Genomic DNA, 26,548 nt, shown 5'->3' with positions numbered 1-26,548 from the left:
CAAAAATCAGAAAACAACATGCAAATCCTGCTAAAAAGTGACCTGCAAGATAAGCAAAGCACTTCTTTTTTTTTTTTAAAAGGTGGCCTGGAGATAAGAGAGGCACGATTATGCAAAACTATTTCTTTGTGCATGAAGTCTGGTAACCCTGTACAGTTTAATTCTTCTACCTCAAAAGAACTGCTTCTAAGAGATGTGCTACACAACAGGGGAGAATGAATACCTCCCAGGACAAGAAGTCTAAAGCTTTAGAAATCCACCTCCAGCATTCAATTAACTGCAGTGACAAATAAGACTCACTTCAGGAGAATCATTTAAGCAGAAAACTATTCCTTTCAAACTCTGAAACCCTTCGTGACATTATTTATTGACTCCAGGCAAAACAGGAAATAAATACTGGCTGAAAAGTAAACCCAATATAGCTTTGCTTTAGCATAGAGATATTAATTACACTGATAATATAAAGCTTCCCTGGGTAGTAGCTATCAGCTTCCTGCAGTGAAGAACACTGTGCTGTAAAAATTCAGTGAAATACACAATCAATGATGCCTCAGTAATTTCAGTTCAGCTTCATTAAGGAAAACGAGACAGAAGATGAGAATGAAATTAAAGTAAACCCCCAAAATTGTTCCAAAGCCAGTTAATTTTTATTTCTTACTGGTATTTGCAAAAGCAAGTCCTCTTGCTGCCCTTAGGTGATTATAAGACAAAAGGAGATCTACCTATCAATAGTGATTGGAAGAGCAAATGTTTAGGAAGAAGCAGAAATGGCTAACTGCCAAAAAAGTGCTGGGTCAAATACATCACCTTTATACCATGTTCATTCATTTTCTTCTCTGGCATAGAGAGAAATTTAAAAATAATTTTTAAAGGATATACCAGAAGTACATAGTTTTAAAGACATTGTTAGCTCCCATAAATTTTTTAATTGTAGAAAAGAACACTCAAAAATGGACTAAGGAATTGGTTGAAAATCACCATGGAAAGGAAAATGTAGCACATTTCTGCTGGACATTTCTGATTACACAGACTGTAAGATAAAAGAGATGTCAGTTATGAAGTATTTCAATATTGTTCTCTTCTGAGAAAACAAACACAAAAAAACCCAACCCAAAAACCTCTCATCAAGCCAGGAGGCTCCGAAGCCAGAGTGCTGCCCTTACTGTGTCAAACATACCCTGCAGTGACATGTTACACAGAATTTCAGAGGAGTTGTCCCAGATCAGGCCAAAATCCCTCCAAATCTTTGTCTCCAACAGTGGCCAAGGGATGAGTGTGAAGACATTCTTATTAAATACCAGCATATTGATTTGAAAGCTTATGCACTCTTTTCAAACTGGAAATGTTAAAAGACTATCACTAGAAAGTAAATACAGGTTTTTGGATTAAATATTTAGAATGAAAATGTGATTTATTAAATAAAATAAAGAACAGTTGCAGATTATTAGACACAATAAGAATTTCCATTCAATATTTCAAGTTATCATCAAATTGTACTTTTCCATTTTTTTAAACTCCTGTTGCCTTAAGACAAACCTGTACAAGGAAAACCAGCAAAACAACACACTGTGTGATGCCACCTGAGTTAATCAGTGCTGCAACTGAATACCACCTTTAAGAAAAACAAAGCAAAAAAACAAACCCTGGAATTTTTTCCTTGTCTTTGTAGCCCCATTATACTCATAAATTAGACTGCAGTCACAGTTTTATGTTAATCCTTTTAATAGAAGTATTTTTATATCATCAAACTAAACCATTTCTTCAAGTCAATTCCCATTTGAAAATGCAGGCACAGTCTTCTGTAACACAGGGATTAGCAAGGAAAGCAACATGCCTAAGATGAAACATGTCTAAGGTGTCTTCACCTGTCTGCTTTGTCGTGGGAGTTTATGTGATACTCCACCAGGATTTCCTAACATAAAGAAACTGTTTATGTCAAACAAAGTGGGATATTTTTTTAAGCTAGTTAAAGAATCATGTCTTGACTTGCCTGAAATGTACCACACCTGACTACTAACAGGTAGAGCAAAGAATAGCTTTGCATCTTGCAGTCTCTATGAAACAACTTTTGTAGTTCCTTGAGGTATATTTAGCCTGTATGTAGAGCAAGCAGTTAAGTGTACAATAAACACAAATGGATTTTCAAAGGCAAGTTGCAATTCTACCAGTCAACAAGTAATTCTCCCCTTCCTCCCTATCCCTCTCCCTCTCCCCCAAGCAACTCACTTAACTGGCTTCAGGGAAAGTTAAAAGGACTCCAGGTATGTTACTAGCTCAGCTCCTCAGCCCGACACTGATCTCGTTTCCCTCAACAAAGCAAAAAGAATCAGAGAGCAGAGGCCCAGCCAGGTGACAGACGTTAGAGCACCAAAATACCAGGTTACCCTCTCCTTGTAAGTACCAGATGTATTGGACAATAAAACTGAATTTCCTTTACCCACCTGTTGCAGGTACTTCTAGTCTATACTAGCCACAAGCAGCAAGAACCCTGTTGCTAACCTCTGAAAATTTGCTGCTATTAATTCAAGCATACCACCCTGAAGCTGCAGGGAGGAAAAAAATAAACTCTCAAACCTCTTGCCAATTTGGCACAAAATCAACATCTGCTTCCCGAGCTCAAAAACTCTAACTTGTAACAGGACAGAAAACTCTCCTCCCCACTGTGCATTAGGGAAGGGAAGACATAATAATGGACACAAGCAAAACAGTTTTGAACGATCAAAGCAGGATGAAAAGGAGGCAAGACCAGAGTCAGACCTGAGTCTGTTGGGATCTGCTGCTGCAAACAGCCCTTTTTGCACCTATTTAATCATGCCAGTGCCCCAACTGGAGTGGCTACCCAATGAGCTGGCTAATTTATGCATTTAGTCTCAATTAATTCTTCTTCTGCTTTTTTTAAAGCAGACAAGTTCCTCACTGACATTATCACTCACAGTTGTGCTCTACTCAACTGCAGGGGCAGGGCTGTGAAGGAGCAAGCAAGAGGCTGCTTCAGCCAGCACTGCCAGGGGGAAAAGCTCTTCAGACACAGTCTCATATTTAATGTCTCCTGTTTATAGAGGCAAGAAGTTCTGAAGGAAAGGAGAAACAGAATGACCATTCCCACTTCCACACTGTATCCCTTCAGTCTCTAACCCAGCTCACACCAGCTCTCACTTTCTGCAGCCACCTAAATATCCTACAGTCTTCAATGTGTTCCTCCATCCTAAAGTTCTGAGGCAAAACAATGAAATTAAAATATATACACACATAAGAAAGAGCACAAAAATGCTTAGAGCAGGAGTTACAAATGCTGCTATTAAAAGAAGAAAAAAGGCCCTGCCTATGAGCCCCTGCAGGAAATAACTTGACCAAGTTCCACAGGCACAAGAGACAGTGCAGACACAGTTCTCTTCTCAAGGCAATACTCAAACGCACAAAAGCAAAACGCTGTTCTCAGTGTTTCATCATGGTACAAGATGTAGCTCAAAGCAACGCTTCAGATTTCCCCAATTCTGCAGGACAATCTTGCCCTGGAGCAACCCACATCATTCACCCACAGCCACACCTCCCCTTTCCCCTCCCCTCCGCACACAGCAGGCAGCCCCGCAGGGAAGGCAAAGCCTCCCACACTGCGGGCACTGCTGGTGCCTGCTGCTGCTCTGCGGGATGGGAGCCTGCAATGACACCTTTCTGCAGAACCAGTCCTTTATTGATTACCTGCACCATCGAATGACAGAGAAATGCAACTACGTCCCGACTGTGCAACAGCTCCAGACAATGAGGATAGCAACAATTTCATCGCTGTAATTGTATAACAGAGGAGAAGCATGTTTTCCTTTTTATTTTTTGTTTAGGTTTCAAACAAAGCAGCTCAGCTTCTCAGTGTGCACCTGCTGCTTTACAGACAGTAACTTCCACACCCAAGGGGGCAGGAATCAAATTACTTGTATTTCCAAGTTATTAAATTATGGTTAACTTTCCTCACAGATGAGCTTAGAGAGACAGCAGGTGTGTAGGGTCTGGGAAAGCAACACATCTCGTTCTAGTAGTGCCTCCATAAAGCTGTGCCTGAACAGGAACTTCTGTGCAGGCAAGTGTTTCAAACATAGTCAGGTATCCTGCAGTAGAAGTGAAGTTTCATCTACTTGGCCAAGAATGTTCTTGCCGTGGTCCTGTAGTTTGAATAGATCAGGCAAGGTTTAAGAAACCAGTTTGACTGGACTTTAAAAAAATATCAAATAAGCACATGTGAGTAAGTGCATCTTATTGAAATAGGGACAGGAAAAAAATGAAATACAAAAATAAGAGCAAGGTCTATAAGAAATTCTCCTGGGCAAGTATTTCTAATAAGTGTTGACTTTTTTTTTCCCCTCCCCCCCTTAAAAAGAAGAGTGGTAAGGTCAGAAAGGAAAACAGCTGATCTATGATCTACAGGAATCTAAGTTTGTAATCTCAATATGTTGACAATTTAATCACTTAACATAACACTCAAAAGAAAGCAGAAGAAACAGCTATAATTGAATATGGAAACAGATGTATCTTGAAAAACAGTCACAAATTTTAGTAAATAAATATGATTTTATGCAGCTTAAGGTGATTTTTCAGTAGTCAAAAGTGAAATACTTAACTGCCTTGACTACAGAAAACACAGTAGGCAATGTCTCCCCATTACACGATGATACAACTTTGCAGGTAAGAAGAGGTAAAAAATGACCCCTCTGCTTTACTTTGGACCTGTTGTAGCACAGCCTGAATGGGTTGTGAGGCAGGACCCAGGTTAAGCAGCATACTTCTTCCCTATTTTGGTACCCCAGTATCAATGAGATACCAAATGAAGTTTCCTGACAAGATCCACTAACACGTGCTGAAGGCCATGACATGAAGGAGGAAGACAAGAAGCAGTTCACTGCTGAACTCAACACCTCTGGCTACCACTAGTGCTCTACACTGATAACCACCTTCCCTTTCAAGTCCTGAGTGTAGCAAACAGCTACTTGTGCTCCAAGGTCAGTGTTATCTGTGGTCCTCCAGTCAGTTAAACAGCAGCATTAAAAACTGGGAATAAAGGACAAACCATTTTAGCAGCCTTCCAGTTCCTAAAGGGGCTGCAGGAAATCTGGGGAGGGGCTTTTCACTAGGGAGGGCAGCAAAAGGACATGGGGTGATAGTTTTAAACTGAAAGGGGGGTGATTTAGGTTAAGACATCAGGAAGAAATTCTTCACCATGAGGGCAGGAAGGCACTGGCCCAGGTTGCCCAGGGAAGCTGTGGCTGCCCCATCCCTGGCAGTGTTGAAGGGCAGGTTGGATGGGGCTTGGAGCAGCCTGGGCTGGTGGGAGGTGTCCCTGCCCATGCAGGAGATTGGAACCTGATGATCTTTAAGGTCTCTTCCAACTTTCACCATTCTATGATTCTATAACTTGCCATTTCTAGCACCAAGACAAAGCTTTTAGGTAAACAATTTAGTGTTTTTCTGTAAGAATCTAATAGTTTGTATTCTCATATAGGCAGATGTTTTTGCTGTGTAATTCAGCTCACAATGGTTATTATGTACTTTGTTTCAAGGTGCTGAGTTCTGCATTTTTTAAGGGTAGCAACAATTTGCTTGTGGCTAGAAGTATGACTCTTCTTTAAGTAAAACAGTGACACACCTAAGGCTAGATTTTAGAAAAAGCTGTATGTAATTATCAGCTTGCTGACACAATAGGTGAAACTGTGTGTCATACTGTATTTGAATATATTTTTTTCACCATTTCTCTTTGGAGTTGCAATTCCACCTTCCAGAGTTGATTACATCCAGAAAAGGAATGGCCAACAAAACTATAGAGATAGTTAAGTAAAGCTTTAAGAGAACCTGCTAAGATACTTTGCAGCTGTTAGAAAACACAGCATATACAAACCACACCACCTTACAACTGATAACAAGGAATTCTCAGCTTCTTCCCTGCCATCCACCTTGTGTCTCTCTCCACTCCAAACAGCTGAAGTTGTCGTAGCTGGCACAGCCCCAGTGCTAATTGGTATTACTACCATGGGTAGGAGACATCAATAATTCTCATTTGACATTTTCCTAAAAAGAAAATTATTTGCTTCCAGAACAGTCTGAAAGCTAAAAGACAGGAGCTTCCTCAGATGCCTAACATCCTTCGTACCTGTCCACAAGTTCCCACTGACAGCTTTGTGATAGGAAAACAAAATACCATAAATCATGTAAAATCAAAACAATGAACTTGCATCTAAGACAGCAGGGTGAAAGGCATGCAAGAAATACATTGCTGAAAGCATCATGGACAGAAGAAAAATTCTGATAAAGAATACAGATCAGAATTCTGCTAAATAGAAGGCTTACACACCTTGTTTTTTTTAAATTCCACAATTAACAAGCTTGCCAGACCCTAAAAGAAACCTTAAACATCTTCAGCTAAGTCAGAAGAAGGAAGCAGAGGATTCATTTTCACAAGGCTGCTGAACAAATCTACAAAAAACACCAGTTTTGAACCAAGCTTTAACATTGGTATGGCTATACTCATCCTGAAGATCTTGCTGTAAGTACTCCTGCAAGGTTAAATAGAGCAGGAAATAACTGCTCAGCTGCCAGGAGCCTGTTTCAAACATGCATTAATATTGTGTCTTCACAGCTACCATTACCTGTGCTGTTTATACTCAAAGTATTTACAATCCAAGATGCAATCACATTATTTTACTATGCAGAGACACCTTTAGGTACCTTTATGTTAAGAATTTCATACTATACATAATTTACCAGGAGCTTAGCTAGAAGGAAATTAAACATGACGAATTAAAAGAAAGTATTTCCTTATAACTTACTATGGCAAATACCACTATTTCCAGTATGCTTAAACTAAAGCAGGTCCTCTCTAGAGCAGCATATTCTCTCTGAAAGTCATCCAGAAACAGTGGATGGCATCATGTTCTAGCACAGCTTGGTGTGACAAAACTTTTCTCCTTTAGTCTGTTTTCTGTTGTAGGTGAAACACGATCAAAACAACATGAAATTGCTTGATCAGAGACACAAAGTTAGGATGTCTTAGAAATCTTGTCTGCTCAGTTCAGAGAAAGACATGACAGCTTAAGAAAAACAGCACTTGGCCTCCAGAAATTTGACAGCAGGTTCTTAGACAGAAAGATTTTATCAAGGTTTCAACCCCAGGAGCAAGTACCATACAGGTAAGAGACACTGTTGTGTGACCCTGCAATAAAGCATCAGCACTGGAGAATGAGGATATAAGGATGAAGAACAGAGACTGGCAAGGTTACAGTACTCTGGGATTGAGGAATAAAAATGTGTATGTAGGGCTTACAGACTGTCCAGAAAAACGTTTAAAACCTGTTTTAATGAAGAAAGAAAAGTCACATGTTCTTTGGGAACTTGCTGAGCTAAGTAAGCTTGTGTTTCCAAACAAGGCTGAGATGGACGCATACAGTGATTGAAATCATTCTGTCAGCAATCTGGAAGCAAAATTCCCTAGAAACAGAACAAGATATCCAGGACCATAAACCACTGTATAGTTCAAACCTTTTTTTTCTTGAAATAAAAATAATACAAAATGACTGCTGATCAAACCCCCTCCAATGGAGACAAATATGCCTGAATAGCTACTATCAATGAGTGCACTAAAAGTCTGCCAAGAAAATGTTAGAAGCTACCTCTTTGTGTTTGCAGTTCAAATCACCCATTAAAGACACCTTGAAATGTCAGGCAATGTGTGCTGCCAACAAAAAGACTAAATGTTGAAGAGAGAATCACAGAGTATCAGACTGGTTTGGGTTGGAAGTGGCCTTAAAGATCATCCAGTTCCAACCCCCTGCATGCACACCTCCCCCTAGACCAGGTAGCTCCAAGCTCCATCCAATCCCACAAAATAAGTAAACAGGAGGAACAGCAAGAGAAGAATGAAAAATGAAGAAAGAAAAAGGTAAAACCAATTTGTATCTTCAGAAATACCCTCCCAATTAAGAGAAAAGGTGCACCAAGTTCTAGCTCACCATTTGATATGCACATCATTTGCAAGTCTGACTGCTGACAGTCTTAATGAAACAGAGACTGATTGAAAAATAAGCACAGCATGTGTCCTTTCAACCAGAAGTGATTAGCACAGTGGTTTTGAACAGATTTTTAACATTAGCTACAAATAGCTCAGTTTCATATTGCCACAAGTTACCTTGAAATCTGATTAATGAATGGCACCAGTTCTGCAGGATCATAAGCACGAGCGAAGGCCCAGCAGACGTAACACGCTGCGTCTCGCACGTTGGAGCCCACACTGCAGGCCCCCCTCTTCTCATCATATGTCAGGGCTTTCAAAATGACAGGAACAACTGTTACATGAGGGAAAAAAATGCACAAAAGCAACAGTTAGGACCATACAGCACACAAAAACCACCCAAAAAAAGCAGGTATAAGGGCATTCAGTGATCGCTAGAGAAAAGACACAGGATGGAGCTGGGTGTTCTGAAAGAAAATGTGGCTCTTAATATGTGCTAATGTTGAAGTTTATTAGAAAAAAATTCATTTTTTAACATGCTATTTGGTTTATTTGCCAGTAGTAGTTCATTTGTTATTCCATTCACATATAATTCAATGAGGTTTAAAGCAAGGGTATTCTGTAAGAAGTAACATGGATACAATTTATTACTCCATGAGACATGTTCAGAAGTCAAAATAATTTAAAAATGCAAAATTTTTAAGTGTTCCATTTGCAAAGTACTGGACTACATTACAGCAATATCTATCACTAAAAAAATATTTAAGAAATACAGTATTGTAATGACCATAAAATAATCAGTATCTATCTATGAGCAAGGAACATTTGTCATGGTAGAAATCCTAATATGACAAACTCTTCTCAATTAACAATGCTCATGAATGATCAATACATCCATCTTACAAGGGACTTAAGAAAAGTTGTTGCATACTCTTAAATCAAAGTGACATGTTCAACATCTTTCTGGCATTACACATGTAAGCTGTGATATTTTATTCCCCGCAGAGTTGTTATTTTGATTGACTTCAACACAGTGTTTCAAGCTTGAATCTATCAGCAATGCCAAACTGCACAGTTCAGAAATACAGAATATGTGTAAAACTGCTCTGTAACCTGGGAATGCAGACAGGTGGGGGCTTTCTTCTCATTTCTGCTTAGTCATCCAAAACAACTGTGACAACTACACACCCCTCCACCAGCACAGAAGGATTTAATGGAAGACCAAAAAACCTCTGAAGAAGGAAAACAGCATACAAAACCAGTTTGGTTTGGGTTTTTTTGTCCTATCAGTCATTTTAGTTTTAGCAATTTTACCAACTTGCCAGTTTTTCTTAGACAGTGAGGAAATAAGATGATTTGCATCCTTAAGAGCACTGTGGAATCAGGCAGTGCACTTCTGAATGTACTTAAAATGTACTTATATTGATTCTAATCCCCAAATTGGCAAATGCTGACACACAGGTAAAAAGCATCTGACAGACATACAGGTGCCTTTTATTTCTCAATCAGGCTTATTCGGGATGGTGGGGACAGGGAGAGACACAAAAACGTGGGACAACATTTAACAGAAACTAAACTAGACCCCAGACTATTGAAGTTCCAGTTGGTATGTAACTTTAACACATCAAGCAGTTAGAGGAATTAGAAAAAAATCAGCAGCAGGGAGTGGAATTCACTTTGTTTCTGAATGAAAACAGTACACTGTGTGTTCTGAGAATATTCTGTTTCTCCTTAGTGATCTAGAAAATCCTCCTGGACTGACAGTGTCTGGACCTCTTTAATGACTCTAGAACACAGAGCTTCATTCTGCAACAAGAGTGGCATTACCTGTGCTCATACTACTATCCAAAAATCAACTGATAGGGCAGCTATCTTAGCCAAAGCAGCTCTTGGAAATTTCAAGTATTGCTTCCTGATCTAATGGACCACCTGAGAAACTTCAGACTGAGTATGTTTTAGCCAATAAAGGCCTCAAAGACACAGCCCCCTGTGTAAGCTACATCTCTGTGCCACAGAAAGAGCTTCAGAAGAAATGCAGTCGCATGGAGCACAAGCCCAGGCTGGGCACTGGAACCACAGGATCCCACTGCAGCAGGACAGCAGCAGAATACAGCTCTTTTTTCTATCATATTAGGGAAAACAGGCAAAGCAGAGTAGTAAAACAGAAGTAAAGGCAAATAAAGATCCCAGAATCTTCTCAAAAAGCCTTATAGCACAGGTACAACAATAAGCTTGATGAAAACAAGTAGATTAAGAACTTCACTTTCATGCTTGTGTTCCCATCAAAACTGCAGAAGCCAGTAACATTTTTCTACAGATAAGAGAGCTTCCAAAAACTTACAGAAGAATTCACTTACACAGTTGTATTAATATACTGCCACAGTTTTAGAAATACTGTATGTATGCAAGGCTCCCTGGAGGGCTTTCTTTTGGTACCTGCAAATCCAGATATATAATTTGAATACATCTCTCTGGATGGCATGCCTTCAGAAATAAATAATGTCTGTAGAGGCAACAGCCTCTAGGAAAAAAAGAAACAATTTCTCTCTTGATTTTCTTCCTTGTATGAAATTTATAAACTGTATCTTTTTTCCTTAGAAAACACTTGTCAAAAGGTGATCCTATTTAGCAAGAAAGGGGATCACTGAACTGAATGTTAGCAAACTGAGCCTGGATATACTTGAGTGGATATAATCACAAAATAATTACACTTCATTGTACAGTTCATCACTGTATGCCTGCTACCCTAAACACAAAATCAGGCACCACAACTAGAGAAGGGAAGTGCTAAAATGCCATTTAAATTCATTTTAACCTACTAAAGAAAATAAAGCAGCTATCAGAGGGATGGACAAGACATAACTATGAGGAGCAAAAGCACTACATGGGGAAAAAAAGCAATTCCCATTTAGCAATAATGATACAGGCCTGATGGATGGGTATGTGGGCACTTCCCAGGTCTGAAAGAAACTGCAATAAAAATCTTCAAAAATGTTGACTGTCTCGTTTTGAAAAATGCTGCATCAACTGATGAAAAAAATGGAATTAGCTGGTTCTACAGGAACACTAAAACAGACGCCAAAGGCAATTTTGCAAAGCTGTTGCAAATTTCCTTCAGCACAGGGTGATTACTCCAGCTACTTTAGACAGCTGTGAGTGCACTCCCAGCCCTGTGCACTGAAAGAAAAGTGGCAGAAGGAGCCATGAACAGCCCCTCATTTGTGTATGAAAGAAAAAACACAAGTTTTTTCCATTATGGCATTAATTTCCCAAGTAGTAGGGTCAATGTCAAATGGCACCTGGCTTATTAGGATGAAAGACAGAGGTGATGCTGCCTGGAGTCTCGAACAGCAGAAGCTAAGGAACTGCCAGGAACAGGACCAGTACTATTGGTCTGAGCAATGATCCCATTATCTGGCAGCCAGGCCTTGGGACTCCCACCTCTTTCGTGTCCAACTCTGTGTTTGGGACTGCAAGAGAAACAACAGGAGTGCAAGTCTGGAGAGCAAAGGGGGATAATGAAAAGGAAGGATACAAAAGTGGACATTGAGAAGTTGGGAAAAACAGGGAAAAAGAAGGTGAGGCATGTAGCAGTAAGGACTAAGTAATCACAGCTACAATAACAATGGGAAATACTGATCTAGTGATCACCTGTTCAAGTTTTCCTGTTATCACTGGTAGACTAGTTACTGGTGAACTGTGGACTATGGCAAATAGTACATAAAAATTGCTCCTGACAAACATTTGCACATTTGAAAAATTGGCTTCAGCATTAAATTTCTTGTTGTCATTTAAGAATTACAAAACCCCAAAAGAAACACTACCAAACTTTCCACTTTTCACTTCATTCTTTTCTCTATAATTCTTCAAACACAACTGAGGTTGTTTTCTACAACAGCTCCCTGCAGGGTCAGGAGAGCCTGGCTGAGGGAAGTCATCAAGGAGCAAAACCATTTACTCCACTGTGACAGAAATACCTTAGAAAAGACCCCCCCTAATCCACAGTTTTACTGACTCTGTATTTGCATTATTTCATGTACACTTTTCACCTTCAGTTTCAACACAAAATACTAATTTAAATTTTATTTAACTTTTTTCTCTGATTTAAACTCTTCACATTCCTACTCTTCAGGGCTTTGTTTGATACACAAAGCAGCAATGAAGTTCAAAGCCATGGAGTCAGTGTCTGCATTTCGTATCTGTTACACAATTCCAATTCACCATTGTAAGCACCCTTCAAATATTTAGTGTGGTCACAGCTTTGTACCCTGCTGGTCTATACTGTTTCATTGTCAAATTTAAAATACTGTCAAATTCATACTAAATTTATACTTAAAAACCATACAATTTATACTAAAAAAAACCAGACAAATAGAAAAAGCTTGAGAAAATAGAATTCCAGGGGAAACCTATTTTAGTTTGGAAGTTTGGAACCTATTTTAGTTTTGAAATTATGAACAAGCCTTTTCAATTCAAAAGTAGAAAGCTGGGAGATATAAGGAGAAGACCTGAATTGTTATTTAACTTTAGAAGTTACCACTTCTTTCATAGATCTCCATTTTAGCTTTGCCATTAAAAAACAGAGGATAAATAGAGTCCACTCTCAACCCAATGATTAAAACAATATCCACCTGTTTAGGTCTGTGAATGCTCAAGAAAAATACAGTCACCTTTACCTGTAGCCTAGAGGTATTAATAAGCACCTGTTCCACTCCACCCTGCCTTACCTAACAACATAACTGCAGGTTGCAACACAGCTCCCTGCTCAAGCCTTGTGAAAATAAAGAAACAACTCCTGGCTTCAAAGCATGACACACAACAGAGATTTCCCCCCCTCATACTGCAGACAGGTTACATGGATAGTCTGCCTTTTAAACACAGATATTAAACCATCAGATGGCTTAGGACTGTTCAGGTGCAAGTGATAGACACTAGGCAACTAGTTAAGAAAACTTATGGAAGACATGATACAGTACAAGGTAGCATGCACGGGAATAAAAAAGCCTCATCCTATGCCTTTTAATAAGTGCCTTTAAAAGTGCACTTTACCAGACCTAGACTGTGACACACACCATCAGGAGCCCTGTGTTACTTCAACTTCAGATGGTCTTTTTATTTATTGCACTGTTTATCATATAAAACATACAAATACAGCAATTAAACAAACAAACAACAACAGAAACCTGTTCCTTAGCCTCAGGTCTTGTCTCCACGAGAAAACTGCAAACCTACACGTCAACCCTACTTCATTTACAACAGATTTGTTCACTGAATCTCCACTTGATTTAGAATTGTGTAAATTTAGTTCAAAACTAAAGCAAGCCATTCTTCAAACAAATTAAGGTAATGTTACTCTTTAGGCAAGGCTTACATTTTGATAGGGATGGATTCTGCAGAGAAGCCTTCTCAACTTATAAGGAATAAATTGCAAACTTTTCTATTTTAGAGCTGTAAAATAGAAGAAAAAAATCCTACAAAGTACTGGATGTCTGCTATTACTGACTGAAGTGTTGTGCACAATGTTACTGTAGGGGCAGCTAAGAAATTACCATTAATGAATTATGAAGCTTGCACACAGTTTTAAGTATTTAAGTATCAACACAAAGAATAATAATTTTATTCGAATTTTTAAACAAAACTAACTGATTGCAAAAGTGTCCTTCAGTAGGTTCAAACTTTTTGTGTGCCTCAGGCATAAAAAAAAAGTGTAAACAGACATATCTGCAGTATGTCAGCTTCTCATGTTTTAAATAGCATACCTATCACTATCATTCATATGCTAAAAAAAGAATCCTTGCTCTTCAATGTAAAGAATTTCATCTTTGGGATCACTTGCTTTTACATGGCACTCTACCTTCTTAGAAAAATAGGCATGTCCTAATTGTAACTTCATTAGGGCTTTTATATAATATTTAATGTATCAACACAGATGCAAACACAGATAATTTCAGGTTATCAGAAATAAATATTTGCTTAAAGCTCAGCCAAACATTTATTATTTCTCATTTTCTCCACAAGCTCCCTACTTCAGAATTTACTCTTGAAGGACTATTTCATCCCCAGAAGTTCTCCAATGAGGATCAGAAAATACATGAGTTGCTTTGTCTGTCAAAAAATCCTCAAGCTGTGAAAGCTTTAACATTGCACCCAGCAGGACAAGTGCCTAAAAACTGTCACCAGGTGGCCTCTCCTCTCTCATTCCTGCACCAAGTTTGACCTAGTTAGGAGTTTGCCAGGGAGAAGAAGGGATGATTACCACAATTAATGAATGCTCAGAAGATATGTGAGAATTTACCAGCTGAAGTCTCTTAGGCTGCCCTAAGCTTCTCAGCATTCTGAAGCTGACCCATGGACATAAGGCTGGATATATATGCATATCCACAAACCAAAGCAGCATTTTCTAACCCGTGACTCTGAAGACAGTGGCTGTGTCTGTCTGGTTGCAATCTCAGTTCAGACTCTCACTACGTAATGAATTAAGAGAGTCTTTAATTATATGATCACGTGATATTTTTTTCCATGGACCTATCTCAGTCAGCACACAGGAAAGACCTGCTCTAGGGATGAATCACAGCTGGGCAGCAAAGGAGATTCTTGTCTGCTTTGCTGCTGAGGGAGGAAAATATGTAATGCAAAGACTGGCTCTCAGGCAGGGAGAAGGGATTGTTGGTTACGACGGATGTTGCCCCGAAGAACTGCATTCTAACTATATCCCTGCCAAAGAATTACTGCTTGATACCAGTCATATTGTTTAAATATAGTATTTAAAAGAAATGGACGCTTCCTCTCATTTCACAGGTATCTGCTTCAATAAACTAATGGCAAGTTTGCAGAAGAGCTACTACACTGACATTAGCTGAGCTTCTGAGTATGGCAAGGGGCCAAGGAGGAAGCAGACAGATCTGGATTGTGGCCAGTCTATCTCACCATCATCATGTAATGCAGCCATAAAAACTCAAAATCCCCAAACACCCCTACCTGGCTACGTTGAAAGGCCAGCAGCTGACCCAGGACAGAACTCATCTCCCTTCCCTGGAACACAGAGCACTGACTATTCTGGGGATTCATCCACTCACTCACACCCAAGGCCAGACTAGAGACCTTCACACAGGTTTACAGCTAACAGAGCTCTTCCTTTAACTTAACCAGGAGCAAACTGCAGCGTGAGGACATGAAGAAATGGACTGATGAAGGAATCCTACTAAGCAAATGAATTACTTACTCTGAAGGAGAATAAAAATTTGGTAAACTTCTAAGACTGCATGTCAGAAAAGAAAAATCACCAAAGAAACCCCAACCTTTAGGCTAAGGTTGTGCAATAATGAGATAAATCCTGCAGAGCAAAAGCTGGAAGCAATTCCTTGTCATTTATGCCCTGCTTAGTATTTATGCCATTCCCAGTTGTGCTTGGGGAGGGACCTTCTTGCTCATACCTGCTGGCTAGTGAAAAAAAATAGTAATCTGCACTATTTATAATGCCTCCTTGCTAATTTGAAAAGTATTACAATGACATACACATTAGAACTTTTTAAAATACTATTTTCAAGACCATGCATCATTTTTAAAGTTCACCTGGGTGTTAGAGAAAAGAAATTCTTCTGTAACCAGCCTTTCAGGTTTGGGTGTTCTCTCAGAGTCCACCTAAGACAGGCAGATCTTTTTTTCATTTCTTCCTGTATCTATGATGAAAAGCACCTGGGATCTTGCCAAAAGCCTCACGATTACCTAGTGCTGGAGAACAGACTGACACATTTCAGAAGCCTGACTTCCTGATGTGTCCTCCTCCAAAAAACCCTGGCAGCTGCAAATCAGTATCAAACAATTTACTCTGGAATACGAAAACACAGAAGGTGATCCTGAAAAATGGAGTATCTAAACAAGTTTAATAAGTTATATGACAGATTGCTATAAGACTATTTACATCTAAAATTAAACCTCTTTCTATAACACACTTGAAAGCAGCATTAGTTTTTTGTTAGTTGTTTGTGTTTTTTTTCTTTTAATAAAAGGTACAGTGAAATTGGACAAGCAAAAATGCTCCTTTTCACATTGTGTGTAGAGTTTTTCAGACTTTGGGGTTATTTAAGTATATCAAGCTATATATAAATATCAGAAATCGCCTTACCTGCAGTCTCAGATAAAATACACAGGATTCTGATGTCTGATCAATACCACCAAATATGCAAGCATTCTCTGTACCAGGAACACACAATGTGCTTACCACTCAGGAGAATAATAATACAAAATATACTTCCCTAAGTCAGGGTCTTTTTGGAGACTGGTAGCATTATATTTGACCTCTTTAAAATCCTAAAAGCACACTGATTTTGTCACTAAATCCCAAGACATCAGAAGCTGCCACCTGCCCTCTCAAATCTATCCCAGCCTCCTCACTACCAGTACTTAAGACTGCAGACGTCAATGCTCCCTACTTTCTTCTTACATTTTTATTTCTCCTCTGACTCTGAAGGTAATTTTTAAACAGAAGAAATAAAACCCTGATTCTTCACAAGTTGTTATTTTGTTGTTTGGGCATCATTTGGGTTTTTTTTGTTTGTTTCCACCCCCCCCCCATCTCTATTTCCACCCTTTCCTTTATTCTGAGATTTACAACATCCAATTCAAGATTTGGATCTCTTGCATTGACTCACCAGTATCAGACTTCTGAATTAGCCATTATTACTGGAACTCATCAGCATTATTGCTTTCTGTTTAAACCCTGCCTTCATTGTTAACACAGTTAGAAAAGGAGAGGGGGATTGTTGGGTTGTTTCAGTCTATTCACTGTGAATGGGTAAGGGTATATAAGAAGCCAGACAGATGAAAATAACATCTTTCTGTCTGGAATCCTCCCAAAATAAGCATCAATGCAGGTTTGACCCCACAGTTCTCCCAATCTTCCTTCCCTGGCTTCCTTTCCTCACTCTTCACAGCTACAAATGTTTCCAACCTTTCTTTAAGAATACTTGGTTTTATAGCAAAAATAGGAACACATAATGCACAACAAAATGAGTAAGTTATCTTTGAGAGTGAAACACTGATAGTTCTACCACTGATTTCATTTAAGAGACTTTCTCAGGCTCTTAAGTAGAGAAAGTTGAGGCCCTGAGCCATTCAGCAGGTTCAGCTGCAACTACAGGGTGGTCAGTGAAGCACTGGGGAGAGCTGAGCACCCCAACACTTTTAATCTCACCACTGACACATTAAGAACACCTAGGAAGTTTCATGTTCCTATATGTGACACACCTTATTAGCCAGAAAGGTTATACTGTACTGTCATCAAGAGAAATTTTAATAACGTCCTTTCACAAGCAAACCAGAAATTCAAGTAAACTAGGATTCTCTTGTTTGTTTAGTATTTATCCCCACCCAATTAAATAAAAAAACCCCTATAAATAATAGTCTGAAGTCTACAAAACCACAAACGCAGCACATAACAAAACATGTGAAATCATACTGAAACCACACTGAAATGTAGGTTTTTGGTCCTAACACACACTGTACAGTAAGAAATATTTCATTAAGGAGTGCTGCAATTCAACAGGTAGAAATGCACACAAATTCACCATCAGATCCTAAGATTTTACATTACTTCTGGCCATTTTGCTCAGAAACAGTTTTCCCCACATTCCAATTTAGCTGTGTGATCCATTCTAAAAACAAATTTCCAGCTAAATGGCAGCACGTAACTTTGAACTCAAATACCAAAATAGCCAGATACATATATATATAAAATAGACAAAATGCAGTTCAAGAAAAGCAGCATTAGAGATTTTTTAATGGAAAAAAACCAAAACATCACATTTCACTTGCTAGCTTTAACATTTACTTATTATTATTCCCCACTTTTAACATTTATTTAAATAGCAGACAACACTGGTAGTCATATATATCTTTGAAATTTTACATATTTCAAAGGATAACTGAAAGCTAAAAATATTTTGAATCTAGGAGTTCTGGATAGGCCTCATGGCTCTCAGAATGTGACACCACAGCAGCACAAGGACACTCATGCCTTAAAGAAAAAATGTGGGTGATTGACTTCAAATATAGTAGAATTGCACATGGAACAACCTGGAACCATCTAGGTGAGAGAACAGTCTCAGAATCTCTGGCTTAAGTCCTGAAATTAAAGCAGAAAAGGAAAAATCGTCCTAAAACCTAAACTTTAGAAGGGGATTATAACAAGACAACCAAGTAGAAACTGAAGAAAGGTGCATTTTACACCTCTGTTAGAAAGACAATGAAAAGAGCGACTATTAAAAACCACTTCTTATAAACAGTTCCTAGTTTTGCCTACAGTCTCCAATTCTGGTGTTACCTTCTTCTCCCAAGATGTTTCACTGCCCAAGGGTGAGGGTGGGAAGATCACCCCAGTTTCAGGCCAAACACTAACAATACAGGCCACAATAAATATCGAAAAATATCATCTACAGTTGCTATTAACTGCTGAGCTTTTATTCTTTTCCCATACAAATAATTTGCTCTAGTAATCATGAACAAGTATCTCACAAACATCAGCAAGGTAATCTGCCCAGACATATCTCCCAAGTCAGGGACTGGAATCATTATGAAAAACAAAAGGCACTTTTCAAAGGTGTTATTCGAAAAGCATTAGGACTAATAACTATTCATATGGGATAGAAGAAAATAATGGTGAGAATATTGTACAATAATCATGTAATGTTTTGGGGCACAGTAGAAGTTACAGCAATTAAATGCAAATACTTTTGCCCCCTTCTGGGAATGGTGTGGAATAACCTAGTTCAAGCATGCTAATACAGATAGCAATATCTGTCAATAACTTCAGTTCAAGTGATCAAAGTATGAAAAGAAAAAAGGACTTTCTTGAGCATTTAGCTCCAAGCCACATACACATAATTAAGATTGCAAAGACAGAAGTGACCACTGCCAGTCACAAAACCCTAAGATGTTCACACAGCAAGCTAAGCTTCACCAGCTCCATCAATGTTCATCTACGTGAGATCATTCACATTTACCTATGATTGTTCTTCTTTCTTGGAATAACTAACCAGCTCACTGATTTGTAAGGCTACTACTAAATTGCAATTTTCATCTCTAGAAAGATATGGAAACCTTGCTGATGCCTGACAAGCAGTGGGCATCCTCTGGAAGCCAGTATCAAGAGCTCTGACAGGAGGCAAAACAAAACAAAACTCAGCCAGCAGGGCCATTCTTTCTGTTAGAGCAGGAAGTTAAGAATTACCTGATCAACAGAGGGTTGGTAACTGACCAGAGCAACACTTGGCACTCTTCATATCCACAGGGAGTGGAATTTTGAAATGCAAGGGGAAAATAAAAATGAGGTAAGCAGTGTATCAACAATAGGATAAGTTTATCCTATTTGTATATATGGTTTCTGCTGGTGACATTTTGTTGCCTGTTTAGTGCTAAAGCTGAGGCAAAAAATTTCACAGATAAAGCTCCAGCCCTCCAAACACAAATATAATCACATTTTTTAAAAAGCAACTTGAAAGAAAAATATCAATAAATCCAGCTTTTACTTTGTCAATCCTGGAACTCTTATTTAATCTGACTTGTGCTCAGGTAAACTAAAAAGGGTGCTACTAAGAAGTGACTGGATTCAGTATATCCAAAAGGATGGAAGTATAATGAGTTAACAACAGTAATGGAACAGTGATGGAACATTACTACAACCAAGATTTATTACTTCTAGAAATACACACAAACAGGTGCTTCTCTCTTTCCTTTTCTAGGGCCCACCAATTAATCTTCTCCCTCAGATTTGCATTTTTAATGCCATCCAGGCACCAAGAAAAGGAGCAGTTGCTATTAGCTTTTTTTTTTACTAGTTCTACTCTGTTCACAGCTGATTTCACCTGACCTTCCAAGGAAGTAGCTACATGTAAAACTTTATTTTCCTTGAATCAAGACAACAAGTGGACATGATGTCTCTCTTCCACATACCAGATTGGGGGGGAATATCAACATTCAAATCTTGACTGCCTCTTATGCCAGTTCAGTCACCTATAGTAAAGTCCTTTTAGATGCCAGAAATTGCAATTTTCTTTCAAAGAAAGAAGAAAAATGAGGGGAGTTATGTGGTTTGATATGGCACACAAAGTTACTGATATGAAAGAAAGGCTATTCACAGTGAAGACTACTGAATAACATCTTCTGTTGAGAAAGAAAAGGAATTTTGTCCTTAGGTCACTTCAGGGATGTTTCTGAATGCAGACATTACCAGATCTTTTTCTACAGATAAAAATTGTTAACATGCTACTTTTCTTCAAAACATTTTTCAACTAAATGGAAGAATAATGAATGACAAACACTTGTGTTCCATCTGAAGCCAAAGGATTTACAAACAACTAGACAGTGACATGACACCTTTTTACACTGTAAGGAACATACTAATAAGAAAATAATAATTAAAAAAAAACCACAACCCCCACAAAACCAAAACAAGAGGCACCTTTCTACTTTAAAATCACTGACTGCTTATATTGGGAAAAATTTTCCAGAAAATTGCATTGGCATAGCAAGGGGAAGGATGGTGATCTGTGAACCCAGACAGGAAAGCAGATGTCCATAATGTCATTCCATCTAGATAAAGGCCACACCTTTAAAATAATTTTTAAGAGACTGATTTTGAAACAACTTTTACCCACTGCCTGAACAGGTTTTGTAGTGACAATTTACGTAATAATTTTCACTCAAAAGACCATGCTTCTGCCAGATATACAATTCAACATACTTTTATATTTAAAGGTTTCAATAATAGGCAACTGCCTTAAGCACAGAGCAGTGGGTGAAAGTAGAAGGTTATCAAGTTCATCCAGCTGCATTTAACTGTATTGAACAGAAATTTTAACATCTCAGTTAACACCAGGTGTTGTAGCCAAAACCCCTTTTGTTTTAACATTCAGTAACAGCAACATTTTTTAGAGAGCCAGACCTATCAAAAGATTTTCCTTTTAACAATCAGTATGGAAAAGGTTATTATTTCACTATACAACAAAGTAATGTCACCAGATGACTGGAAATACAACGATGGGAAAATACACTAGTAAACTTGTCATTTACAAACTCCCAACTAAAATGCAACAGCAAGTACTAGTACTAAGCAGTAGATGACGAGTTGACTTTCTGCTTTTACCATTCAGTTTCTTAGCTCCTAAGCAAACATATAGACATGATAATCAATTTCTTACTGAGGTGACTCCTCTCCATTTACAGGATCTGTACATTTGACTGTTGATTATAGACAAGCTTTGGCAGGTTCCTGTGGCAAGGAAGCTGGGAGTTAGTTCAGTCCCGCCTTCAGAAAGGAGACTCATGAAGGACAAAAAAATTTAAAGAAAAAGGGAGAGGGGGGAGAAAAAGAAGAGCAAGAATATTAAAGTTACAAAGGCATTACATAAAAAATGCCAATGTCTGATGGAAGAGTAAAATTATTATTTTTAAGCTTTGCTACCCCCTGTGTACAGGCAATTCTGCTGCTCACGAGTCACTTCTACAGAAGTTCTATATATTAAAAGCTCAGTCTGTTGCCTAAGTCATGTTTGACCCCAGACGGTAGCTTGCTACTCAGAGGAACAGACACTACAGTTTAGAGTAAAACTTGGTTGTTGGAGGGCACAAAAGCGACAAGAGCTCTTTTCGATAGCTTGGATGCTGAGGTAACGCTGAATGAAAGCGGTGGACGCAAACAAATGAATCGTAGCTTCAGGCTGGAGTAATATCAGGTGCATCTCTACACCCCGAGGGCTCAACTCCTACACTTCTTAAGTCCCTCCCCCTGAAACAACCTCCTGCAGTTTCACTTAGAGATCAAGCAGAGAACAGGTACTTCTCTCTCAGCAGTGACAGCTACAGCTTACCAACAGTGAGCACCTTGAAGGTTTCAGACATCTATGTACCTGGTAAGTACATTTCTTTAGAGCATTTTATTTCAAATAAAGTCCGTTCATATTAACATCTAAAAAGTAAATCAGGAGTGTTCATTTTTCAGCTGTCCTGAAAGCCTAGGTTACTCCTAGCAGGTGCATTTGCTGCACCAATTTAAGCCTTCAGCAGAAGCTTTCAACAGGAGAAGAAAATATTTTTGCTTGAGAGAAAAACATACTCGTGCAAGTTTTTACAATAATTAATTCATGTTGGTGAAAAGTGTTTTAAGCACCTTTTTTTCATACAGGAAGTTAATGTGTTATATTGAACTACAACAAAAAGCTGTATTGCTTCAAATTGCTGTGTTTATTCTGCCAGACACCCTTCATGCCAGGGTATCTGGTTAATCTGAAAAGCTTGTATGAAAATAAGGTACTTCAGTTTGGATTTATTATTGTTTTTCAGCTTATGGGAATTTAACACAGAAAATTGGGCTGATTTATTCTCTCTCTGATCAATTAAAGTGGGCTAAGACACTGAATTATTAACTTAATATTATCTGAGACTTTAATTTCTTATCCATGCTGCCTGACCAACTTATTTCATTTCTGTGTCTGTACTTCCTCTCTCACACCCCACGCGCACTCACACACCAGCTCGCAGTCCTCTTCTCTCCATACCTCCACTTCCTTTCCAGTCCTCAGCTGCCCACCCCTCTTACCCCTATTTCCTCCTAATTAACAAATAGTTGCATTAAAGTTTATCTTTCGGTTTGAAAGAACTAGAAGTTTAGAAGGGAACAGTAGTTAATAACTACGAAAAATCGTAGCCAGTATAAAACTCACAAGTCTTGTTCTTGCAACACTCTAGGTAGGTGACAATGGCATGTCCTTGAGTTATGCAATAATGCCACATCACAATATTTTAATTATAGTATGTCCTTCAAAATGTTCCACCCCAGTGAGTACTCCTGGTCAGAGAGATCAACATCACCAAAAGGATACTGCAATAATAATGGAGTGTGCATGACAAACTGTTACGTAGTTTGCTAAAGCAGTGTCCTAAAAAAAATGTAATTACCATCCCTGCTTGTAATAAAAGTCATTTTGAAATTTCCTCTTTGATCAACTGGGCATCTCAAACAATTTAGACTACTTAAAAACCTAAAAAACAACATGCAGGTATATATATGCACATATATATACGTGTGTGTGGATGAGTGTGGATGAATACAAATGTGCATGTGTCTATGCACTTACACTGAACTATTTTTTTCTTTTTTTAAATCTATTTATACACACACACAATATTAAACTATATTCTTGTTTTCTGAACGTGCTAATATGTTAAAGGCAAGGAGATAGCAACAAAATTATTTTAAAAACAAGGAAAAAACCTGGCAGCTCTCAGTCTCAGGCTGGAAAGGGCGACAGATCAGGACGTACATTATCGACAAGAAACAACCAAGAAAACCTCAAGCTTAACCAATATTATCTGAATAACCTGGTTTCAGTAAAAATATAAATAAGTAATAAGACTACATTTCAAAAGTAGAAAAAAAATACAATAATATATAACTATCTGCATTTCTAAAGTCAGGTATACATGAAATAAAATTTCAATCTAGAAAAAAGTTACATTAAAATTATCCTTCTGTTCCTGAAGAATTTTTTCCCCATTTTTAAAGGATATCACAAGTTCCAGCATTCAAGTAAAAGGAAAAAGGAACTACTTATTTTGATTTTTCTCTCTAAGGCTTAATCTTTATTTTGGTAGCACACAACATGTATTGTACAACTGTAAGAAGCATTATTTATATAAAGACACTTCAAATTGGTTGCACCTATTTTATATCATTATTGTATTTTACAGCTGTTTGTGTGGGATCAAATAGTTTTAATTGTTTTAATTATGAAATATCAACCTCTGCCAGATACTCCTGTGTTTGACTTAAGAGACTGGAGGAGAAATTAGCCTTTTTGTCTGGGTTTAGAAATATTTGTTACTGGCATCTTTAAAGCATGAGAAAAAAAGAAAGGGATTCAATAGCAAAAGAGAGAAGCAGCACATTCATCTGGCTGACACCAGCCTGAGTTTACCAAAGTGTAAACACCCTTTAAAATAAGCTATGTCTCAAGTCAGGAGCAGGTTTTGGGAGCCCTGCTGTCTGCAGGCTGAGCATGCCATCAAAACAAATTAACAACAACAACAAAAAAATCTATTGTAATCCTCCCCTGCTGTACACATGGTGAACAGGCTCCAATGCTCTAGACTTCTAACATGAAATCTGCAACAATGCATTTTATCTTATTAAGGAACGATAGTTCATACTGTGTTGAACAGGAATAACTTGACTCAAAGTTAAATACCAAGTACAAAGTCGGGGTGGAGGGGGAACAGGACACACAGGAATTTTCATTATTAAGCAAAGGAAAGCTAGCAGAACAAGAAAATCTAATTAACATCTCTTTATTACAAGTGCTGCACCTGAATGCAAATTCAGAGTGTTATCATAAATGGTTCAGCTAAGAATGCTATGGAGCTTTGACAACAATTTCTTTTTTTGTTTGTTTTTCAAAACTAATTATTACAAGTACTTCCAAAAGATATAAAAAACGGGTACAAACTGACTTGACTGAGTCCATTACAAACTGTCCACATTAGTTATACCTCACTAGTCAAAAATAAATGCAACAAGCTCACCTAAGGTAGAAAAACAAGACCAGGTCTCTCCTTGGAACTCCCCTCCTATGTCTCAGTATTTTCATTTACTCTTTTTTTAAAATGTTAAAGCATTATTCTGAATCTCTCCAAGCAATTCTGGCTAATACTACTTAAAATATTTTTGTAAATACTAAGTATGTTTTTTAATTTATCGAACAACATTTCACTGCAATGACAAGACTTTACATGCTGATGTATAACTATTTTTTTTTCTCATTGTTACAGTATCAGCATTCAACTCAAACAACCAAAAAAGCTTTGCTAAAACCTGAAAAATAAAAAGCCACTTCTCTACACATTTTTTTTTTTTTTTTAGGCTATCACACATTTAATAATGTGTTAATTTTAAGAAAAAGCTTGATTCTTTTTTCTACTTATAGAACAGCTTTAGTTTTCTCAGGGTGCCTTCACAAAGACTATTTGAACAACATTAATATGTCCATGACAACAGAAACAACATTTAACACAATTTCCTAGAATTACTATACCTGATGAAACAAGCAGCAATTCTGTAGCTCTGCCTTCAGTTTTCATAACGTCTTGCATGTCATTTTCTATTAAATATTCTCTGATTTAAGAAATGCAAATTATCTTCATTTTAACTAAAATCTCACAGCACCTAATTACCAGCAATTCTTTTCATAAACTCGGTATTTTAATTCTGCTAATTCAAAGTTCTATGTAAAAAGCGTCTTGTCTTTTTTTTTTTTTTTTAAAAAAAAAAAGTCCCAAGCTGAACTAGTCACTCTTACAATTAGTATTCCTGTAGTTTCGGGTAACACAATAGATACAGTCCGTGGTTTTGCAACAGTCATCATTTTGATAATGATGCTTATAGTTCATGATGAAATCATCAGTTTTTAGATCTCTGCCATAACACATCCTATAAAATCATGAGAACTTGACTCTGAGAGTTTCTCACGCCTTCAGAATCAGTGAACATAATGGGACAAGCTGATACAAGCCCTCCTGACTTATCTACTGAGCACATCATTAGGTTGTATGAAGTATCCACAACCTCAGTTTTTCTGAAGAAAGGCAGATAGATCATTCCCCTATAAATCAATTACTGCCAGGAGCTTTTTCACCAGAATTAATACACTTGTGTGTCTGTGTTAAATACATGCAATAGCTAAGGTGCTGCCAGCAGAAGAATGTGAAATGTGTCTATCAAGCAGAAGATTCTCTTAGTCAGATATTGCAGTGCTCATTTCTCTTAATTGAATTAGGAAGAGGAAGAAAATTGGTGTGGTTTTATCCTTCGAGAGATCGGCCACTTTTGAGGTATCCACTGAGATTAGGCTGTCAGGAAACGCCATGCCAGTTAAAAGAGGGGGCTGGTCAGTCTCTGAAAGAGCCAAGTCAGCTCCCAACTGCAGCCAATCCACTCCACCCTCATTTCACTAAAGCAGGAAATTCCCTCCTTTCCCTCCCCAACCGGCTCGACAGGCTTGCCCCATAGCCAGCTGCTGCCAGGACCTGCCTCTTCTCATCCTACCCACCTCCACTCCTCTCTCAACAGCTCCACCTAGATTTCTACTTTCATCTTCTGAATGAATGTCCCTTCAGTTTTCAAAGTAAACTCCTTCAAGCCCATAGCTGTGGCAGGTGACTAGCACTGCTGAAAATCAGGCCACTTCTGTGACTCTGTTTAGGTGCAGAAGGAGGCTGAAGTGTAACGTGTGTTTATCTCAACTCTAGCACCTTGTATTTTCATTGGGTTTAAAAAACCCCACAACACACCATATATAATATGAGGGGGAAGGCAGTCAAAAGAATGTATTACTTTGTATTGGGTTCCAATGTTCCACTACAGCTAATTCTCAACTTTGTGTTACAGTTCCTGCACTACCAGTTGCCAAAGTGGTGTTTTCCAGCACCCTGTCTTCCCTGAGACACCACGGGAGTTGGCTTCCTCTCTTCACCTGGGAAGAAGGATTCTAGAAACCTGAAAAACTGGAAACA

At 38.2% G+C, this 26,548-nt stretch overlaps 1 protein-coding gene across 1 annotated transcript in view; it reads right to left on the bottom strand.

Moving 5' to 3' along the window:
• Nucleotides 1-26,548, bottom strand: part of TBCD (tubulin folding cofactor D) — a 112,602-nt gene that overhangs the window by 50,871 nt on the left and 35,183 nt on the right. The window contains exon 14 of the mRNA XM_010008241.1: nucleotides 8,165-8,321. Coding sequence (XP_010006543.1) covers nucleotides 8,165-8,321 — 157 coding nt within the window. The remainder of the gene's footprint in view (nucleotides 1-8,164; nucleotides 8,322-26,548) is intronic.

The sequence above is a fragment of the Chaetura pelagica genome, unplaced genomic scaffold, assembly GCF_000747805.2.
Source record: "Chaetura pelagica isolate M959 unplaced genomic scaffold, ChaPel_1.0 scaffold471, whole genome shotgun sequence".
Taxonomy (NCBI): Eukaryota; Metazoa; Chordata; class Aves; order Apodiformes; family Apodidae; genus Chaetura; species Chaetura pelagica.
Note: the sequence above shows the minus strand (reverse complement) of the source record. Positions and strands in the feature narration are given on the sequence as shown.